Source organism: Salvelinus alpinus, chromosome 1 (genome assembly GCF_045679555.1).
Source record: "Salvelinus alpinus chromosome 1, SLU_Salpinus.1, whole genome shotgun sequence".
Taxonomy (NCBI): domain Eukaryota; kingdom Metazoa; phylum Chordata; class Actinopteri; order Salmoniformes; family Salmonidae; genus Salvelinus; species Salvelinus alpinus.
In genome coordinates this window covers 1932470-1952754 of record NC_092086.1, presented here as the reverse complement: position 1 = coordinate 1952754, position 20285 = coordinate 1932470, and the positions used below count along the sequence as shown (strand labels likewise).

The window sequence follows — 20285 nt, the reverse complement described above, 5'->3', positions numbered from 1 at the left end:
AGAACGTCTGTTAAATGACTAACATGTTAATGTAACTAAGTCTCTGGATAAGAACGTCTGTTAAATGACTAACATGTTAATGTAACTAAGTCTCTCTGGATCAGAACGTCTGTTAAATGACTAACATGTTAATGTAACTAAGTCTCTGGATCAGAACGTCTGTTAAATGACTAACATGTTAATGTAACTAAGTCTCTGGATGAGAACGTCTGTTAAATGACTAACATGTTAATGTAACTAAGTCTCTGGATCAGAACGTCTGTTAAATGACTAACATGTTAATGTAACTAAGTCTCTCTGGATCAGAACGTCTGTTAAATGACTAACATGTTAATGTAACTAAGTCTCTCTGGATCAGAACGTCTGTTAAATGACCAACATGTTAATGTAACTAAGTCTCTCTGGATCAGAACGTCTGTTAAATGACTAACATGTTAATGTAACTAAGTCTCTGGATCAGAACGTCTGTTAAATGACTAACATGTTAATGTAACTAAGTCTCTGGATCAGAACGTCTGTTAAATGACTAACATGTTAATGTAACTAAGTCTCTGGATCAGAACGTCTGTTAAATGACTAACATGTTAATGTAACTAAGTCTCTCTGGACCAGAACGTCTGTTAAATGACTAACATGTTAATGTAACTAAGTCTCTGGATGAGAACGTCTGTTAAATGACTAACATGTTAATGTAACTAAGTCTCTCTGGATCAGAACGTCTGTTAAATGACTAACATGTTAATGTAACTAAGTCTCTGGATCAGAACGTCTGTTAAATGACTAACATGTTAATGTAACTAAGTCTCTGGATCAGAACGTCTGTTAAATGACTAACATGTTAATGTAACTAAGTCTCTGGATGAGAACGTCTGTTAAATGACTAACATGTTAATGTAACTAAGTCTCTCTGGATCAGAACGTCTGTTAAATGACTAACATGTTAATGTAACTAAGTCTCTGGATGAGAACGTCTGTTAAATGACTAACATGTTAATGTAACTAAGTCTCTGGATCAGAACGTCTGTTAAATGACTAACATGTTAATGTAACTAAGTCTCTGGATGAGAACGTCTGTTAAATGACTAACATGTTAATGTAACTAAGTCTCTGGATCAGAACGTCTGTTAAATGACTAACATGTTAATGTAACTAAGTCTCTGGATCAGAACGTCTGTTAAATGACTAACATGGTAATGTAAGTAAGTCTCTCTGGATCAGAACGTCTGTTAAATGACTAACATGTTAATGTAACTAAGTCTCTGGAACAGAACGTCTGTTAAATGACTAACATGTTAATGTAACTAAGTCTCTGGATCAGAACGTCTGTTAAATGACTAACATGTTAATGTAACTAAGTCTCTGGATCAGAACGTCTGTTAAATGACTAACATGTTAATGTAACTAAGTCTCTGGATCAGAACGTCTGTTAAATGACTAACATGTTAATGTAACTAAGTCTCTGGATCAGAACGTCTGTTAAATGACTAACATGTTAATGTAACTAAGTCTCTGGATCAGAACGTCTGTTAAATGACTAACATGTTAATGTAACTAAGTCTCTCTGGATCAGAACGTCTGTTCAATGACTAACATGTTAATGTAACTAAGTCTCTGGATCAGAACGTCTGTTAAATGACTAACATGTTAATGTAACTAAGTCTCTGGATCAGAACGTCTGTTAAATGACTAACATGTTAATGTAACTAAGTCTCTGGATCAGAACGTCTGTTAAATGACTAACATGTTAATGTAACTAAGTCTCTGGATCAGAACGTCTGTTAAATGACTAACATGTTAATGTAACTAAGTCTCTGGATCAGAACGTCTGTTAAATGACTAACATGTTAATGTAACTAAGTCTCTCTGGATCAGAACGTCTGTTAAATGACTAACATGTTAATGTAACTAAGTCTCTGGATCAGAACGTCTGTTAAATGACTAACATGTTAATGTAACTAAGTCTCTCTGGATCAGAACGTCTGTTAAATGACCAACATGTTAATGTAACTAAGTCTCTGGATCAGAACGTCTGTTAAATGACTAACATGTTAATGTAACTAAGTCTCTGGATCAGAACGTCTGTTAAATGACTAACATGTTAATGGAACTAAGTCTCTGGATCAGAACGTCTGTTAAATGACTAACATGTTAATGTAACTAAGTCTCTGGATCAGAACGTCTGTTAAATGACTAACATGTTAATGTAACTAAGTCTCTGGATCAGAACGTCTGTTAAATGACTAACATGTTAATGTAACTAAGTCTCTGGATCAGAACGTCTGTTAAATGACTAACATGTTAATGTAACTAAGTCTCTCTGGATCAGAACGTCTGTTAAATGACTAACATGTTAATGTAACTAAGTCTCTCTGGATCAGAACGTCTGTTAAATGACTAACATGTTAATGTAACTAAGTCTCTGGATCAGAACGTCTGTTAAATGACTAACATGTTAATGTAACTAAGTCTCTGGATGAGAACGTCTGTTAAATGACCAACATGTTAATGTAACTAAGTCTCTCTGGATCAGAACGTCTGTTAAATGACTAACATGTTAATGTAACTAAGTCTCTGGATCAGAACGTCTGTTAAATGACTAACATGTTAATGTAACTAAGTCTCTCTGGATCAGAACGTCTGTTAAATGACTAACATGTTAATGTAACTAAGTCTCTGGATCAGAACGTCTGTTAAATGACTAACATGTTAATGTAACTAAGTCTCTGGATCAGAACGTCTGTTAAATGACTAACATGTTAATGTAACTAAGTCTCTCTGGATCAGAACGTCTGTTAAATGACTAACATGTTAATGTAACTAAGTCTCTGGATCAGAACGTCTGTTAAATGACTAACATGTTAATGTAACTAAGTCTCTGGATCAGAACGTCTGTTAAATGACTAACATGTTAATGTAACTAAGTCTCTGGATCAGAACGTCTGTTAAATGACTAACATGTTAATGTAACTAAGTCTCTGGATCAGAACGTCTGTTAAATGACTAACATGGTAATGTAACTAAGTCTCTGGATCAGAACGTCTGTTAAATGACTAACATGTTAATGTAACTAAGTCTCTCTGGATCAGAACGTCTGTTAAATGACTAACATGTTAATGTAACTAAGTCTCTGGATCAGAACGTCTGTTAAATGACTAACATGTTAATGTAACTAAGTCTCTGGATCAGAACGTCTGTTAAATGACTAACATGTTAATGTAACTAAGTCTCTGGATCAGAACGTCTGTTAAATGACTAACATGTTAATGTAACTAAGTCTCTGGATCAGAACGTCTGTTAAATGACTAACATGTTAATGTAACTAAGTCTCTGGATCAGAACGTCTGTTAAATGACTAACATGTTAATGTAACTAAGTCTCTCTGGATCAGAACGTCTGTTAAATGACTAACATGTTAATGTAACTAAGTCTCTGGATAAGAACGTCTGTTAAATGACTAACATGTTAATGTAACTAAGTCTCTCTGGATCAGAACGTCTGTTAAATGACTAACATGTTAATGTAACTAAGTCTCTGGATCAGAACGTCTGTTAAATGACTAACATGTTAATGTAACTAAGTCTCTGGATGAGAACGTCTGTTAAATGACTAACATGTTAATGTAACTAAGTCTCTGGATCAGAACGTCTGTTAAATGACTAACATGTTAATGTAACTAAGTCTCTCTGGATCAGAACGTCTGTTAAATGACTAACATGTTAATGTAACTAAGTCTCTCTGGATCAGAACGTCTGTTAAATGACCAACATGTTAATGTAACTAAGTCTCTCTGGATCAGAACGTCTGTTAAATGACTAACATGTTAATGTAACTAAGTCTCTGGATCAGAACGTCTGTTAAATGACTAACATGTTAATGTAACTAAGTCTCTGGATCAGAACGTCTGTTAAATGACTAACATGTTAATGTAACTAAGTCTCTGGATCAGAACGTCTGTTAAATGACTAACATGTTAATGTAACTAAGTCTCTCTGGACCAGAACGTCTGTTAAATGACTAACATGTTAATGTAACTAAGTCTCTGGATGAGAACGTCTGTTAAATGACTAACATGTTAATGTAACTAAGTCTCTCTGGATCAGAACGTCTGTTAAATGACTAACATGTTAATGTAACTAAGTCTCTGGATCAGAACGTCTGTTAAATGACTAACATGTTAATGTAACTAAGTCTCTGGATCAGAACGTCTGTTAAATGACTAACATGTTAATGTAACTAAGTCTCTGGATGAGAACGTCTGTTAAATGACTAACATGTTAATGTAACTAAGTCTCTCTGGATCAGAACGTCTGTTAAATGACTAACATGTTAATGTAACTAAGTCTCTGGATGAGAACGTCTGTTAAATGACTAACATGTTAATGTAACTAAGTCTCTGGATCAGAACGTCTGTTAAATGACTAACATGTTAATGTAACTAAGTCTCTGGATGAGAACGTCTGTTAAATGACTAACATGTTAATGTAACTAAGTCTCTGGATCAGAACGTCTGTTAAATGACTAACATGTTAATGTAACTAAGTCTCTGGATCAGAACGTCTGTTAAATGACTAACATGGTAATGTAAGTAAGTCTCTCTGGATCAGAACGTCTGTTAAATGACTAACATGTTAATGTAACTAAGTCTCTGGAACAGAACGTCTGTTAAATGACTAACATGTTAATGTAACTAAGTCTCTGGATCAGAACGTCTGTTAAATGACTAACATGTTAATGTAACTAAGTCTCTGGATCAGAACGTCTGTTAAATGACTAACATGTTAATGTAACTAAGTCTCTGGATCAGAACGTCTGTTAAATGACTAACATGTTAATGTAACTAAGTCTCTGGATCAGAACGTCTGTTAAATGACTAACATGTTAATGTAACTAAGTCTCTGGATCAGAACGTCTGTTAAATGACTAACATGTTAATGTAACTAAGTCTCTCTGGATCAGAACGTCTGTTCAATGACTAACATGTTAATGTAACTAAGTCTCTGGATCAGAACGTCTGTTAAATGACTAACATGTTAATGTAACTAAGTCTCTGGATCAGAACGTCTGTTAAATGACTAACATGTTAATGTAACTAAGTCTCTGGATCAGAACGTCTGTTAAATGACTAACATGTTAATGTAACTAAGTCTCTGGATCAGAACGTCTGTTAAATGACTAACATGTTAATGTAACTAAGTCTCTGGATCAGAACGTCTGTTAAATGACTAACATGTTAATGTAACTAAGTCTCTCTGGATCAGAACGTCTGTTAAATGACTAACATGTTAATGTAACTAAGTCTCTGGATCAGAACGTCTGTTAAATGACTAACATGTTAATGTAACTAAGTCTCTCTGGATCAGAACGTCTGTTAAATGACCAACATGTTAATGTAACTAAGTCTCTGGATCAGAACGTCTGTTAAATGACTAACATGTTAATGTAACTAAGTCTCTGGATCAGAACGTCTGTTAAATGACTAACATGTTAATGTAACTAAGTCTCTGGATCAGAACGTCTGTTAAATGACTAACATGTTAATGTAACTAAGTCTCTGGATCAGAACGTCTGTTAAATGACTAACATGTTAATGTAACTAAGTCTCTGGATCAGAACGTCTGTTAAATGACTAACATGTTAATGTAACTAAGTCTCTGGATCAGAACGTCTGTTAAATGACTAACATGTTAATGTAACTAAGTCTCTGGATCAGAACGTCTGTTAAATGACTAACATGTTAATGTAACTAAGTCTCTCTGGATCAGAACGTCTGTTAAATGACTAACATGTTAATGTAACTAAGTCTCTCTGGATCAGAACGTCTGTTAAATGACTAACATGTTAATGTAACTAAGTCTCTGGATCAGAACGTCTGTTAAATGACTAACATGTTAATGTAACTAAGTCTCTGGATGAGAACGTCTGTTAAATGACCAACATGTTAATGTAACTAAGTCTCTCTGGATCAGAACGTCTGTTAAATGACTAACATGTTAATGTAACTAAGTCTCTGGATCAGAACGTCTGTTAAATGACTAACATGTTAATGTAACTAAGTCTCTCTGGATCAGAACGTCTGTTAAATGACTAACATGTTAATGTAACTAAGTCTCTGGATCAGAACGTCTGTTAAATGACTAACATGTTAATGTAACTAAGTCTCTGGATCAGAACGTCTGTTAAATGACTAACATGTTAATGTAACTAAGTCTCTCTGGATCAGAACGTCTGTTAAATGACTAACATGTTAATGTAACTAAGTCTCTGGATCAGAACGTCTGTTAAATGACTAACATGTTAATGTAACTAAGTCTCTGGATCAGAACGTCTGTTAAATGACTAACATGTTAATGTAACTAAGTCTCTCTGGATCAGAACGTCTGTTAAATGACTAACATGTTAATGTAACTAAGTCTCTGGATCAGAACGTCTGTTAAATGACTAACATGTTAATGTAACTAAGTCTCTGGATCAGAACGTCTGTTAAATGACTAACATGGTAATGTAAGTAAGTCTCTCTGGATCAGAACGTCTGTTAAATGACTAACATGTTAATGTAACTAAGTCTCTGGAACAGAACGTCTGTTAAATGACTAACATGTTAATGTAACTAAGTCTCTGGATCAGAACGTCTGTTAAATGACTAACATGTTAATGTAACTAAGTCTCTGGATCAGAACGTCTGTTAAATGACTAACATGTTAATGTAACTAAGTCTCTGGATCAGAACGTCTGTTAAATGACTAACATGGTAATGTAACTAAGTCTCTGGATCAGAACGTCTGTTAAATGACTAACATGTTAATGTAACTAAGTCTCTCTGGATCAGAACGTCTGTTAAATGACTAACATGTTAATGTAACTAAGTCTCTGGAACAGAACGTCTGTTAAATGACTAACATGTTAATGTAACTAAGTCTCTCTGGACCAGAACGTCTGTTAAATGACTAACATGTTAATGTAACTAAGTCTCTCTGGATCAGAACGTCTGTTAAATGACTAACATGTTAATGTAACTAAGTCTCTGGATCAGAACGTCTGTTAAATGACTAACATGTTAATGTAACTAAGTCTCTGGATCAGAACGTCTGTTAAATGACTAACATGTTAATGTAACTAAGTCTCTGGATCAGAACGTCTGTTAAATGACTAACATGTTAATGTAACTAAGTCTCTGGATCAGAACGTCTGTTAAATGACTAACATGTTAATGTAACTAAGTCTCTGGATCAGAACGTCTGTTAAATGACTAACATGTTAATGTAACTAAGTCTCTGGATCAGAACGTCTGTTAAATGACTAACATGTTAATGTAACTAAGTCTCTGGATCAGAACGTCTGTTAAATGACTAACATGTTAATGTAACTAAGTCTCTGGATCAGAACGTCTGTTAAATGACTAACATGTTAATGTAACTAAGTCTCTGGATCAGAACGTCTGTTAAATGACTAACATGTTAATGTAACTAAGTCTCTGGATCAGAACGTCTGTTAAATGACTAACATGTTAATGTAACTAAGTCTCTGGATCAGAACGTCTGTTAAATGACTAACATGTTAATGTAACTAAGTCTCTGGATCAGAACGTCTGTTAAATGACTAACATGTTAATGTAACTAAGTCTCTGGATCAGAACGTCTGTTAAATGACTAACATGTTAATGTAACTAAGTCTCTGGATCAGAACGTCTGTTAAATGACTAACATGTTAAATGACTGTTAAATGACTAACAACGTCTGTCATTAGGTGAATGCACCAATTTGTAAGTCGCTCTGGATAAGAGCGTCTGCTAAATGACTTAAATGTAAATGTAATGTTAATGTAACTAAGTCTCTGGATCAGAACGTCTGTTAAATGACTAACATGTTAATGTAACTAAGTCTCTCTGGATCAGAACGTCTGTTAAATGACTAACATGTTAATGTAACTAAGTCTCTGGATCAGAACGTCTGTTAAATGACTAACATGTTAATGTAACTAAGTCTCTGGATCAGAACGTCTGTTAAATGACTAACATGTTAATGTAACTAAGTCTCTCTGGATCAGAACGTCTGTTAAATGACTAACATGTTAATGTAACTAAGTCTCTGGATAAGAACGTCTGTTAAATGACTAACATGTTAATGTAACTAAGTCTCTCTGGATCAGAACGTCTGTTAAATGACTAACATGTTAATGTAACTAAGTCTCTGGATCAGAACGTCTGTTAAATGACTAACATGTTAATGTAACTAAGTCTCTGGATCAGAACGTCTGTTAAATGACTAACATGGTAATGTAACTAAGTCTCTGGATCAGAACGTCTGTTAAATGACTAACATGTTAATGTAACTAAGTCTCTCTGGATCAGAACGTCTGTTAAATGACTAACATGTTAATGTAACTAAGTCTCTCTGGATCAGAACGTCTGTTAAATGACCAACATGTTAATGTAACTAAGTCTCTCTGGATCAGAACGTCTGTTAAATGACTAACATGTTAATGTAACTAAGTCTCTGGATCAGAACGTCTGTTAAATGACTAACATGTTAATGTAACTAAGTCTCTGGATCAGAACGTCTGTTAAATGACTAACATGTTAATGTAACTAAGTCTCTGGATCAGAACGTCTGTTAAATGACTAACATGTTAATGTAACTAAGTCTCTCTGGACCAGAACGTCTGTTAAATGACTAACATGTTAATGTAACTAAGTCTCTGGATGAGAACGTCTGTTAAATGACTAACATGTTAATGTAACTAAGTCTCTCTGGATCAGAACGTCTGTTAAATGACTAACATGTTAATGTAACTAAGTCTCTGGATCAGAACGTCTGTTAAATGACTAACATGTTAATGTAACTAAGTCTCTGGATCAGAACGTCTGTTAAATGACTAACATGTTAATGTAACTAAGTCTCTGGATGAGAACGTCTGTTAAATGACTAACATGTTAATGTAACTAAGTCTCTCTGGATCAGAACGTCTGTTAAATGACTAACATGTTAATGTAACTAAGTCTCTCTGGATCAGAACGTCTGTTAAATGACTAACATGTTAATGTAACTAAGTCTCTCTGGATCAGAACGTCTGTTCAATGACTAACATGTTAATGTAACTAAGTCTCTGGATCAGAACGTCTGTTAAATGACTAACATGTTAATGTAACTAAGTCTCTGGATCAGAACGTCTGTTAAATGACTAACATGTTAATGTAACTAAGTCTCTGGATCAGAACGTCTGTTAAATGACTAACATGTTAATGTAACTAAGTCTCTGGATCAGAACGTCTGTTAAATGACTAACATGTTAATGTAACTAAGTCTCTGGATCAGAACGTCTGTTAAATGACTAACATGTTAATGTAACTAAGTCTCTCTGGATCAGAACGTCTGTTAAATGACTAACATGTTAATGTAACTAAGTCTCTGGATCAGAACGTCTGTTAAATGACTAACATGTTAATGTAACTAAGTCTCTCTGGATCAGAACGTCTGTTAAATGACCAACATGTTAATGTAACTAAGTCTCTGGATCAGAACGTCTGTTAAATGACTAACATGTTAATGTAACTAAGTCTCTGGATCAGAACGTCTGTTAAATGACTAACATGTTAATGTAACTAAGTCTCTGGATCAGAACGTCTGTTAAATGACTAACATGTTAATGTAACTAAGTCTCTGGATCAGAACGTCTGTTAAATGACTAACATGTTAATGTAACTAAGTCTCTGGATCAGAACGTCTGTTAAATGACTAACATGTTAATGTAACTAAGTCTCTGGATCAGAACGTCTGTTAAATGACTAACATGTTAATGTAACTAAGTCTCTCTGGATCAGAACATCTGTTAAATGACTAACATGTTAACCTGTTGAGGATGGGGGCGCTGTTGTGGCTATTTATGCTAATCGTGTAATTTTTTGAAACGGCTTCCCACAAAGTTCTTGATCGTACAATATGCATATTATTATTATTATTGGATAGAAAACAGTCTATAGTTTCTATAGGAGTTGAAATTTTGTCTCTAAGTGGAACAGAGCCCATTCTACAGCAATTTCCCTGACATGGATTCAGATTTCAGAAATGTTGGCCACTGCTCTGGAGTCAGTTAAAAGGGCACTGTTATTGATATGACTATACGGACACTGCTTACGTCTTCCCCTGGATGTCTTTACGTGATGACGATTTGAATCAGGTCGATTGCGCGTTCACAGGCACTATAAATTAAAAAACCCTGAGGCTAGTCAGTCTTTTGGAGCTGCGTCAAGCGCCTAGAGGCCACCGACCCGCACCTGTTCCAAGCATTAGTGGAGGGAGTAATATTACTCGGGTCATGTTTCTACTCGTTATGGGAGTTAAAAACATCATAAGGTAGTTAATTTAAAGCGTTTTATAGCAATTTATATCCGTTTAGTGCGATTTTGGGACATTTATTTCTGAAACGCTGTGAGTTGCTGGGCACGCTTCCAGTTCATCCCGAACGCAGTTGGCATTTCCACATGGCAAGAGGACAGCTTTCCACCAAAAGACGATTGGACCCAAGAAAGGATCCTTTGCCCAAGATACCGATGGAAGAACAGCTCAAAGTAGGACATTTTTATTATGATAAATCGTGTTTCTGTCGAAAAGTGTTAGTGGCTTCGGACGCCATGTTTTTTGACGTAGCTTCGCTTGGCGCAAGCTGTATTGAAAAGTAAGGATAATTTAAAAAATGTAATTCCGCGATTGTATTAAGAATTAAATTGTCTATCAATCCCTGTCCACCCTATATTTTTTAGTCACGTTTATGAGTATTTATGTATAAGAGTAGATCACTGTCTAAGTGGCGCACAGACTTTTTCTGACCAGCTGAGCTACATTTCACATTGTCTAACCATGATTTTGGTGGCTAAATATAAACATTTTCGATCAAACTCTATATGGATTGTGTAATATGATGTTACAGGAGTGTCATCTGAAGAATTCTGAGAAGGTTAGTGAAAAAATTAATATATTTTGGCGATGTTTACTTTTATCGCTCACTTTGGCTAGAATCAATGCTGGGCTGCTATGTGCTATGTGCTATGCTAATATAACGATTTATTGTGTTTTCGCTGTAAGACACTTAGAAAATCTGAAATATTGTCTGTATTCACAGGATCTGTGTCTTTCGATTCGTGTATGCTGTGTATTTTTACGAAATGTTTGATGATTAGTAAGTAGGTAAACACGTTGCTCTAAGTAGTTTTTCTATTCCATTTGTGACGGTGGGTGCAATTGTAAACTATGATATCTACCTGAAATATGCACTTTTTTCTAACAAAACCTATCCCATACCATAAATATGTTATCAGACTGTCATCTGATGAGTTTTTTTATTGGTTAGGGGCTATAAATATCTTAGTTTAGCCGAATTGGTGATAGCTACTGGTGTTGGTGGACAAATAAAAGATGGTGGATTATGCTAATGTGTTTTTAGGTAATAGATGTACATCTTTACATATTGTGTCTTCCCTGTAAAACATTTTAAAAATCGGACATGTTGACTGGATTCACAAGATCTGTGTCTTTCATTAGCTGTATTGGACTTTAATGTGTGAAAGTTAAATATTTAAAAAAAATATTTTTTTTGAATTTCGCGGCACTGGTTTTTCAGTGGGGGTGGGGGGGGAGTGCCGCTAGCGGCACTCTCATCCTAGACAGGTTAATGTAACTAAGTCTCTGGATCAGAACGTCTGTTAAATGACCAACATGTTAATGTAATATCTTACGTGAGGAAGTCCCTGACGTCCTCCACAGTGAGTTCTCCGGTGGTGTCCAGACTGAGATCAGCCATACTCATGGGGGAGTCCAGAGGGGAGAGGGGAGGCGGGGAGGACAGGCCACACGGGGGGTCCTCGGTTAACCCTGGGGGTCAGGGGTTAGAGGTCAGACTGAGACAATGTGAAAGGGGAGGCGGGGAGGACAGGCCACACTGGGGGTCCTCGGTTAACCCTGGAAGTCAGGGGTTAGAGGTCAGACTGAGACAATGTGAAAGGGGAGGCGGGGAGGACAGGCCACACTGGGGGTCCTCGGTTAACCCTGGAAGTCAGGGGTTAGAGGTCAGACTGAGGCAATGTGAAAGGGGATTGGTTGACAGCCAGTTAGTAAATGTTAGCAGAAGGACCAATGAGAAGCGTTCCACGTACCTTCAGCCTGGTTCCGGTGAGTTCCGTTGGCCCGGAGAGGCATGGCAGCGTCGTCGCTATGGAGACAGAGAACAGCATCAGAGCAGTAGCTCACGGTGTTGTTGATACTGGGTAACAACCCCAGTGCACCATGGGAGGTTAGAGTGGGGGCGGCGTAGCCTAGTGGTTAACGCGTTGGACTAGTAACCAAAAAGGTTTCTAGATCGAATCCCCTAAACTGACAAGGTAAAACATATGTCATTCATCCCCTGAACAAGGCAGTTAACCCACTGTTCCTAGACCGTCGTGGAAAATAAGAATTAGTTCTTAACTGACTTGCCTCGTTAAATAAAAGGTAAAAAAATAAATAATTGCCCCTCAGCTTTGAGTGAAAACCCCTCCCTTGAAAACCCCTCCCTTGGAGACATAAACCCCTCCCTCACGAGGAGAAGATCATTCACAGCCTTACGTTACATTCTGCTGGAGGAGAAGATCATTCACAGCCTTACGTTTTCAGATATGTTACATTCTGCTGGATTGATCTGCTTCTTTCAGAACAAACATCTCACATGTTGGAAAGATGTAAAACCAAACCTGAGATTTTGGGAGAACTGCTTCACATGCTAATCTAGTTTGTGACAAAAATACATTTATGAGGTGTCATTCGCCTGTTGGGATATCGTGATCTCTCTGGCCTGGAATGTAAATGCCTTCTGATTCACTTGGATAAACTAATGAGCATAAGATTTGAGATTTTTAAAAAGTAAAAATTATTGGCAAAAAAAAAAAGGTGAGATTGGACAACCTTGTCGTGTTCCTTTGTAAAATGTGAGAACGGGAGAGGACAGGAGGTGTGAGGACGGGAGAGGACAGGAGGTGTGAGGACGGGAGAGGACAGGAGGTGTGAGGACGGGAGAGGACAGGTGTGAGGACGGGAGAGGACAGGAGGTGTGAGGACGGGAGAGGACAGCAGGTGTGAGGACGGGAGAGGACAGGAGGTGTGAGGACGGGAGAGGACAGGAGGTGTGAGGACGGGAGAGGACAGGAGGTGTGAGGATGGGAGAGGACAGGAGGTGTGAGGATGGGAGAGGACAGGAGGTGTGAGGACAGAAGAGGACAGGAGGTGTGAGGACGGGAGGGGAGAGGACAGGAGGTGTGAGGACGGGAGAGGACAGCAGGTGTGAGGACGGGAGAGGACAGGAGGTGTGAGGACGGGAGAGGACAGGAGGTGTGAGGACGGAAGAGGACAGGAGGTGTGAGGACGGGAGGGGAGAGGACAGGAGGTGTGAGGACGGAAGGTGTGAGGAGGAGGGGAGAGGACAGGAGGTGTGAGGACGGGAGAGGACAGCAGGTGTGAGGACGGGAGAGGACAGCAGGTGTGAGGACGGGAGAGGACAGGAGGTGTGAGGATGGGAGAGGACAGGAGGTGTGAGGACGGGAGAGGACAGGAGGTGTGAGGACGGAAGAGGACAGGAGGTGTGGGGACGGGACGGAAGAGGACAGGAGGTGTGGGGACGGGAGGGGAGAGGACAGGAGGTGTGAGGACGGGAGAGGACAGGAGGTGTGAGGACGGGAGAGGACAGCAGGTGTGAGGACGGGAGAGGACAGGAGGTGTGAGGACGGGAGAGGACAGGAGGTGTGAGGACGGGAGAGGACAGGAGGTGTGAGGATGGGAGAGGACAGGAGGTGTGAGGACGGGAGAGGACAGGAGGTGTGAGGACAGGAGGTGTGAGGACGGGGAGGACAGGAGGTGTGAGGACGGGAGAGGACAGGACATGTGTGGACGGGAGAGGACAGGACATGTGTGGACGGGAGAGGACAGGAGGTGTGAGGACGGGAGAGGACAGGAGGTGTGAGGACGGGAGGTGTGAGGACGGGAGGTGTGAGGAAAAGAGGTGTGAGGACGGGAGAGGACAGGAGGTGTGAGGACGGGAGGTGTGAGGACGGGAGAGGACGGGAGGTGTGAGGACGGGAGAGGACAGGAGGTGTGAGGACGGGAGGAGTGAGGATGGGAGAGGACAGGAGGTGTGAGGACGGGAGAGGACAGGAGATGTGAGGACAAGGAGGACAGGAGATGTGAGGACGGGTGAGGACAGGAGGTGTGTGGACGGGAGGTGTGAGGATGGGGAGGACAGGAGGTGTGAGGACGGGAGAGGACAGGATGTGAGGACGGAGAGGACAGGAGGTGTGAGGACGGGAGAGGACAGGAGATGTGAGGACAAGGAGGACAGGAGATGTGAGGACGGGTGAGGACAGGAGGTGTGTGGACGGGAGGTGTGAGGATGGGGAGGACAGGAGGTGTGAGGACGGGAGAGGACAGGATGTGAGGACGGAGAGGACAGGATGTGAGGACGGAGAGGACAGGAGGTGCGAGGACGGGGAGGGCAGCAGGTGACGTTCAGCATCTTTGTTTGTAAACGAGGCGTGTAGTGACCTGATGTGTGGCTCCAGCGGTCGCTCCAGATCCACAGTACACAGCGGTTCAGTGATGACTTTAGCTGACAGGGAGAAACGCTGGTACTCTGATGGAGAGATCAGGTAGAACCCTACACACACAGAGAGACAGATCAGGTAGAACCCTATACACACAGAGAGACAGATCAGGTGGAACCCTACACACACAGAGAGACAGAGATCAGGTAGAACCCTACACACACAGAGAGACAGATCAGGTAGAACCCTATACACACAGAGAGACAGATCAGGTGGAACCCTACACACACAGAGAGACAGAGATCAGGTAGAACCCTACACACACAGAGAGACAGATCAGGTGGAACCCTACACACACAGAGACAGAGATCAGGTAGAACCCTACACACAGAGAGACAGAGATCAGGTAGAACCCTACACACAGAGAGACAGATCAGGTAGAACCCTACACACAGAGAGACAGAGATCAGGTGGAACCCTATACACACAGAGAGACAGATCAGGTGGAACCCTATACACACAGAGAGACAGATCAGGTGGAACCCTACACACACAGAGACAGAGATCAGGTAGAACCCTATACACACAGAGACAGAGATCAGGTAGAACCCTACACACAGAGAAAGAGATCAGGTAGAACCCTATACACACAGAGACAGAGATCAGGTAGAACCCTATACACACAGAGAGACAGATCAGGTGGAACCCTACACACACAGAGACAGAGATCAGGTAGAACCCTATACACACAGAGAGACAGAGATCAGGTAGAACCCTATACACACAGAGAGACAGATCAGGTAGAACCCTACACACACAGAGACAGAGATCAGGTAGAACCCTATACACACAGAGAGACAGATCAGGTAGAACCCTACACACACAGAGACAGAGATCAGGTAGAACCCTATACACACACAGAGACAGAGATCAGGTAGAACCCTACACACAGAGAGACAGAGACCAGGTAGAACCCTATACACACAGAGAGACAGATCAGGTGGAACCCTACACACACAGAGACAGAGATCAGGTAGAACCCTATACACACAGAGACAGAGATCAGGTAGAACCCTATACACACAGAGACAGAGATCAGGTAGAACCCTATACACACAGAGACAGAGATCAGGTAGAACCCTATACACACAGAGAGACAGATCAGGTGGAACCCTATACACACAGAGAGACAGATCAGGTAGAACCCTATACACACAGAGAGACAGATCAGGTAGAACCCTATACACACAGAGAGACAGATCAGGTGGAACCCTACACACACAGAGACAGAGATCAGGTAGAACCCTATACACACAGAGAGACAGAGATCAGGTAGAACCCTATACACACAGAGAGACAGATCAGGTAGAACCCTACACACACAGAGACAGAGATCAGGTAGAACCCTATACACACAGAGAGACAGATCAGGTAGAACCCTACACACACAGAGACAGAGATCAGGTAGAACCCTATACACACACAGAGACAGAGATCAGGTAGAACCCTACACACAGAGAGACAGAGATCAGGTAGAACCCTATACACACAGAGAGACAGATCAGGTGGAACCCTACACACACAGAGACAGAGATCAGGTAGAACCCTATACACACAGAGACAGAGATCAGGTAGAACCCTATACACACAGAGACAGAGATCAGGTAGAACCCTATACACACAGAGAAAGAGATCAGGTAGAACCCTATACACACAGAGACAGAGATCAGGTAGAACCCTATACACACAGAGAGAGACAGAGATCAGGTAGAACCCTACACACACAGAGAGACAGAGATCAGGTAGAACCCTACACACACAGAGAGACAGATCAGGTAGAACCCTATACACACAGAGAGACAGAGATCAGGTAGAACCCTACACACACAGAGAGACAGATCAGGTAGAACCCTACACACAGAGAGACAGAGATCAGGTGGAACCCTATACACACAGAGAGACAGATCAGGTGGAACCCTATACACACAGAGAGACAGATCAGGTGGAACCCTACACACACAGAGACAGAGATCAGGTAGAACCCTATACACACAGAGACAGAGATCAGGTAGAACCCTACACACAGAGAAAGAGATCAGGTAGAACCCTATACACACAGAGACAGAGATCAGGTAGAACCCTATACACACAGAGAGACAGATCAGGTGGAACCCTACACACACAGAGACAGAGATCAGGTAGAACCCTATACACACAGAGAGACAGAGATCAGGTAGAACCCTATACACACAGAGAGACAGATCAGGTAGAACCCTACACACACAGAGACAGAGATCAGGTAGAACCCTATACACACAGAGAGACAGATCAGGTAGAACCCTACACACACAGAGACAGAGATCAGGTAGAACCCTATACACACACAGAGACAGAGATCAGGTAGAACCCTACACACAGAGAGACAGAGATCAGGTAGAACCCTATACACACAGAGAGACAGATCAGGTGGAACCCTACACACACAGAGACAGAGATCAGGTAGAACCCTATACACACAGAGACAGAGATCAGGTAGAACCCTATACACACAGAGACAGAGATCAGGTAGAACCCTATACACACAGAGAGACAGATCAGGTGGAACCCTATACACACAGAGAGACAGATCAGGTAGAACCCTATACACACAGAGAGACAGATCAGGTAGAACCCTATACACACAGAGAGACAGATCAGGTGGAACCCTACACACACAGAGACAGAGATCAGGTAGAACCCTATACACACAGAGAGACAGAGATCAGGTAGAACCCTATACACACAGAGAGACAGATCAGGTAGAACCCTACACACACAGAGACAGAGATCAGGTAGAACCCTATACACACACAGAGACATAGATCAGGTAGAACCCTACACACAGAGAGACAGAGATCAGGTAGAACCCTATACACACAGAGAGACAGATCAGGTGGAACCCTACACACACAGAGAGAGAGATCAGGTAGAACCCTATACACACACAGAGACAGAGATCAGGTAGAACCCTATACACACAGAGAGACAGATCAGGTAGAACCCTACACACACAGAGACAGAGATCAGGTAGAACCCTATACACACACAGAGACAGAGATCAGGTAGAACCCTACACACAGAGAGACAGAGATCAGGTAGAACCCTATACACACAGAGAGACAGATCAGGTGGAACCCTACACACACAGAGACAGAGATCAGGTAGAACCCTATACACACAGAGACAGAGATCAGGTAGAACCCTATACACACAGAGACAGAGATCAGGTAGAACCCTATACACACAGAGACAGAGATCAGGTAGAACCCTATACACACAGAGACAGAGATCAGGTAGAACCCTATACACACAGAGAGAGACAGAGATCAGGTAGAACCCTACACACACAGAGAGACAGAGATCAGGTAGAACCCTACACACACAGAGAGACAGATCAGGTAGAACCCTATACACACAGAGAGACAGAGATCAGGTAGAACCCTACACACACAGAGAGACAGATCAGGTAGAACCCTACACACAGAGAGACAGAGATCAGGTGGAACCCTATACACACAGAGAGACAGATCAGGTGGAACCCTATACACACAGAGAGACAGATCAGGTGGAACCCTACACACACAGAGACAGAGATCAGGTAGAACCCTATACACACAGAGACAGAGATCAGGTAGAACCCTACACACAGAGAAAGAGATCAGGTAGAACCCTATACACACAGAGACAGAGATCAGGTAGAACCCTATACACAGAGAGACAGATCAGGTGGAACCCTACACACACAGAGACAGAGATCAGGTAGAACCCTATACACACAGAGAGACAGAGATCAGGTAGAACCCTATACACACAGAGAGACAGATCAGGTAGAACCCTACACACACAGAGACAGAGATCAGGTAGAACCCTATACACACAGAGAGACAGATCAGGTAGAACCCTACACACACAGAGACAGAGATCAGGTAGAACCCTATACACACACAGAGACAGAGATCAGGTAGAACCCTACACACAGAGAGACAGAGATCAGGTAGAACCCTATACACACAGAGAGACAGATCAGGTGGAACCCTACACACACAGAGACAGAGATCAGGTAGAACCCTATACACACAGAGACAGAGATCAGGTAGAACCCTATACACACAGAGACAGAGATCAGGTAGAACCCTATACACACAGAGAGACAGATCAGGTGGAACCCTATACACACAGAGAGACAGATCAGGTAGAACCCTATACACACAGAAAGACAGATCAGGTAGAACCCTATACACACAGAGACAGAGATCAGGTAGAACCCTATACACACAGAGAGACAGATCAGGTAGAACCCTACACACACAGAGACAGAGATCAGGTAGAACCCTATACACACACAGAGACAGAGATCAGGTAGAACCCTACACACAGAGAGACAGAGATCAGGTAGAACCCTATACACACAGAGAGACAGATCAGGTGGAACCCTACACACACAGAGACAGAGATCAGGTAGAACCCTATACACACAGAGACAGAGATCAGGTAGAACCCTATACACACAGAGACAGAGATCAGGTAGAACCCTATACACACAGAGAAAGAGATCAGGTAGAACCCTATACACACAGAGACAGAGATCAGGTAGAACCCTACACACAGAGAGAGACAGAGATCAGGTAGAACCCTACACACACAGAGAGACAGAGATCAGGTAGAACCCTACACACAGAGAGAGAGATCAGGTAGAACCCTATACACACAGAGAGACAGAGATCAGGTAGAACCCTACACACACAGAGAGACAGAGATCAGGTAGAACCCTACACACACAGAGAGACAGAGATCAGGTAGAACCCTATACACACAGAGAGACAGATCAGGTGGAACCCTACACACACAGAGACAGAGATCAGGTAGAACCCTATACACACAGAGACAGAGATCAGGTAGAACCCTATACACACAGAGAAAGAGATCAGGTAGAACCCTATACACACAGAGACAGAGATCAGGTAGAACCCTATACACACAGAGAGAGACAGAGATCAGGTAGAACCCTACACACACAGAGAGACAGAGATCAGGTAGAACCCTACACACACAGAGAGACAGATCAGGTAGAACCCTATACACACAGAGAGACTGAGATCAGGTAGAACCCTACACACACAGAGAGACAGAGATCAGGTAGAACCCTACACACACAGAGAGACAGAGATCAGGTAGAACCCTATACACACAGAGAGACAGATCAGGTGGAACCCTACACACACAGAGACAGAGATCAGGTAGAACCCTATACACACAGAGACAGAGATCAGGTAGAACCCTATACACACAGAGACAGAGATCAGGTAGAACCCTATACACACAGAGAAAGAGATCAGGTAGAACCCTATACACACAGAGACAGAGATCAGGTAGAACCCTATACACACAGAGAGAGACAGAGATCAGGTAGAACCCTACACACACAGAGAGACAGAGATCAGGTAGAACCCTACACACACAGAGAGACAGATCAGGTAGAACCCTATACACACAGAGAGACAGAGATCAGGTAGAACCCTACACACACAGAGAGAAAGAGATCAGGTAGAACCCTACACACACAGAGAGACAGAGATCAGGTAGAACCCTATACACACAGAGAGACAGATCAGGTGGAACCCTACACACACAGAGACAGAGATCAGGTAGAACCCTATACACACAGAGACAGAGATCAGGTAGAACCCTA

General features: G+C 41.4%; 1 protein-coding gene across 3 annotated transcripts in view; it reads right to left on the bottom strand.

Annotated features, from left to right (window-relative positions):
- Positions 1–20285, bottom strand: part of llgl1 (LLGL scribble cell polarity complex component 1) — a 183156-nt gene that overhangs the window by 58130 nt on the left and 104741 nt on the right. For 2 of the 3 annotated variants that reach the window (XM_071390575.1, XM_071390583.1), the window contains 3 exons: positions 14559–14670; positions 12146–12201; positions 11729–11864 (listed from right to left, as the gene is read on the bottom strand). In XM_071390575.1, the coding sequence (XP_071246676.1) occupies positions 11729–11864; positions 12146–12201; positions 14559–14670 (304 nt within the window). Of the gene's footprint in view, positions 1–11728; positions 11865–11943; positions 12039–12145; positions 12202–14558; positions 14671–20285 lie in introns of those variants that run through there. The other variant, XM_071390588.1, reaches the window with a different exon arrangement.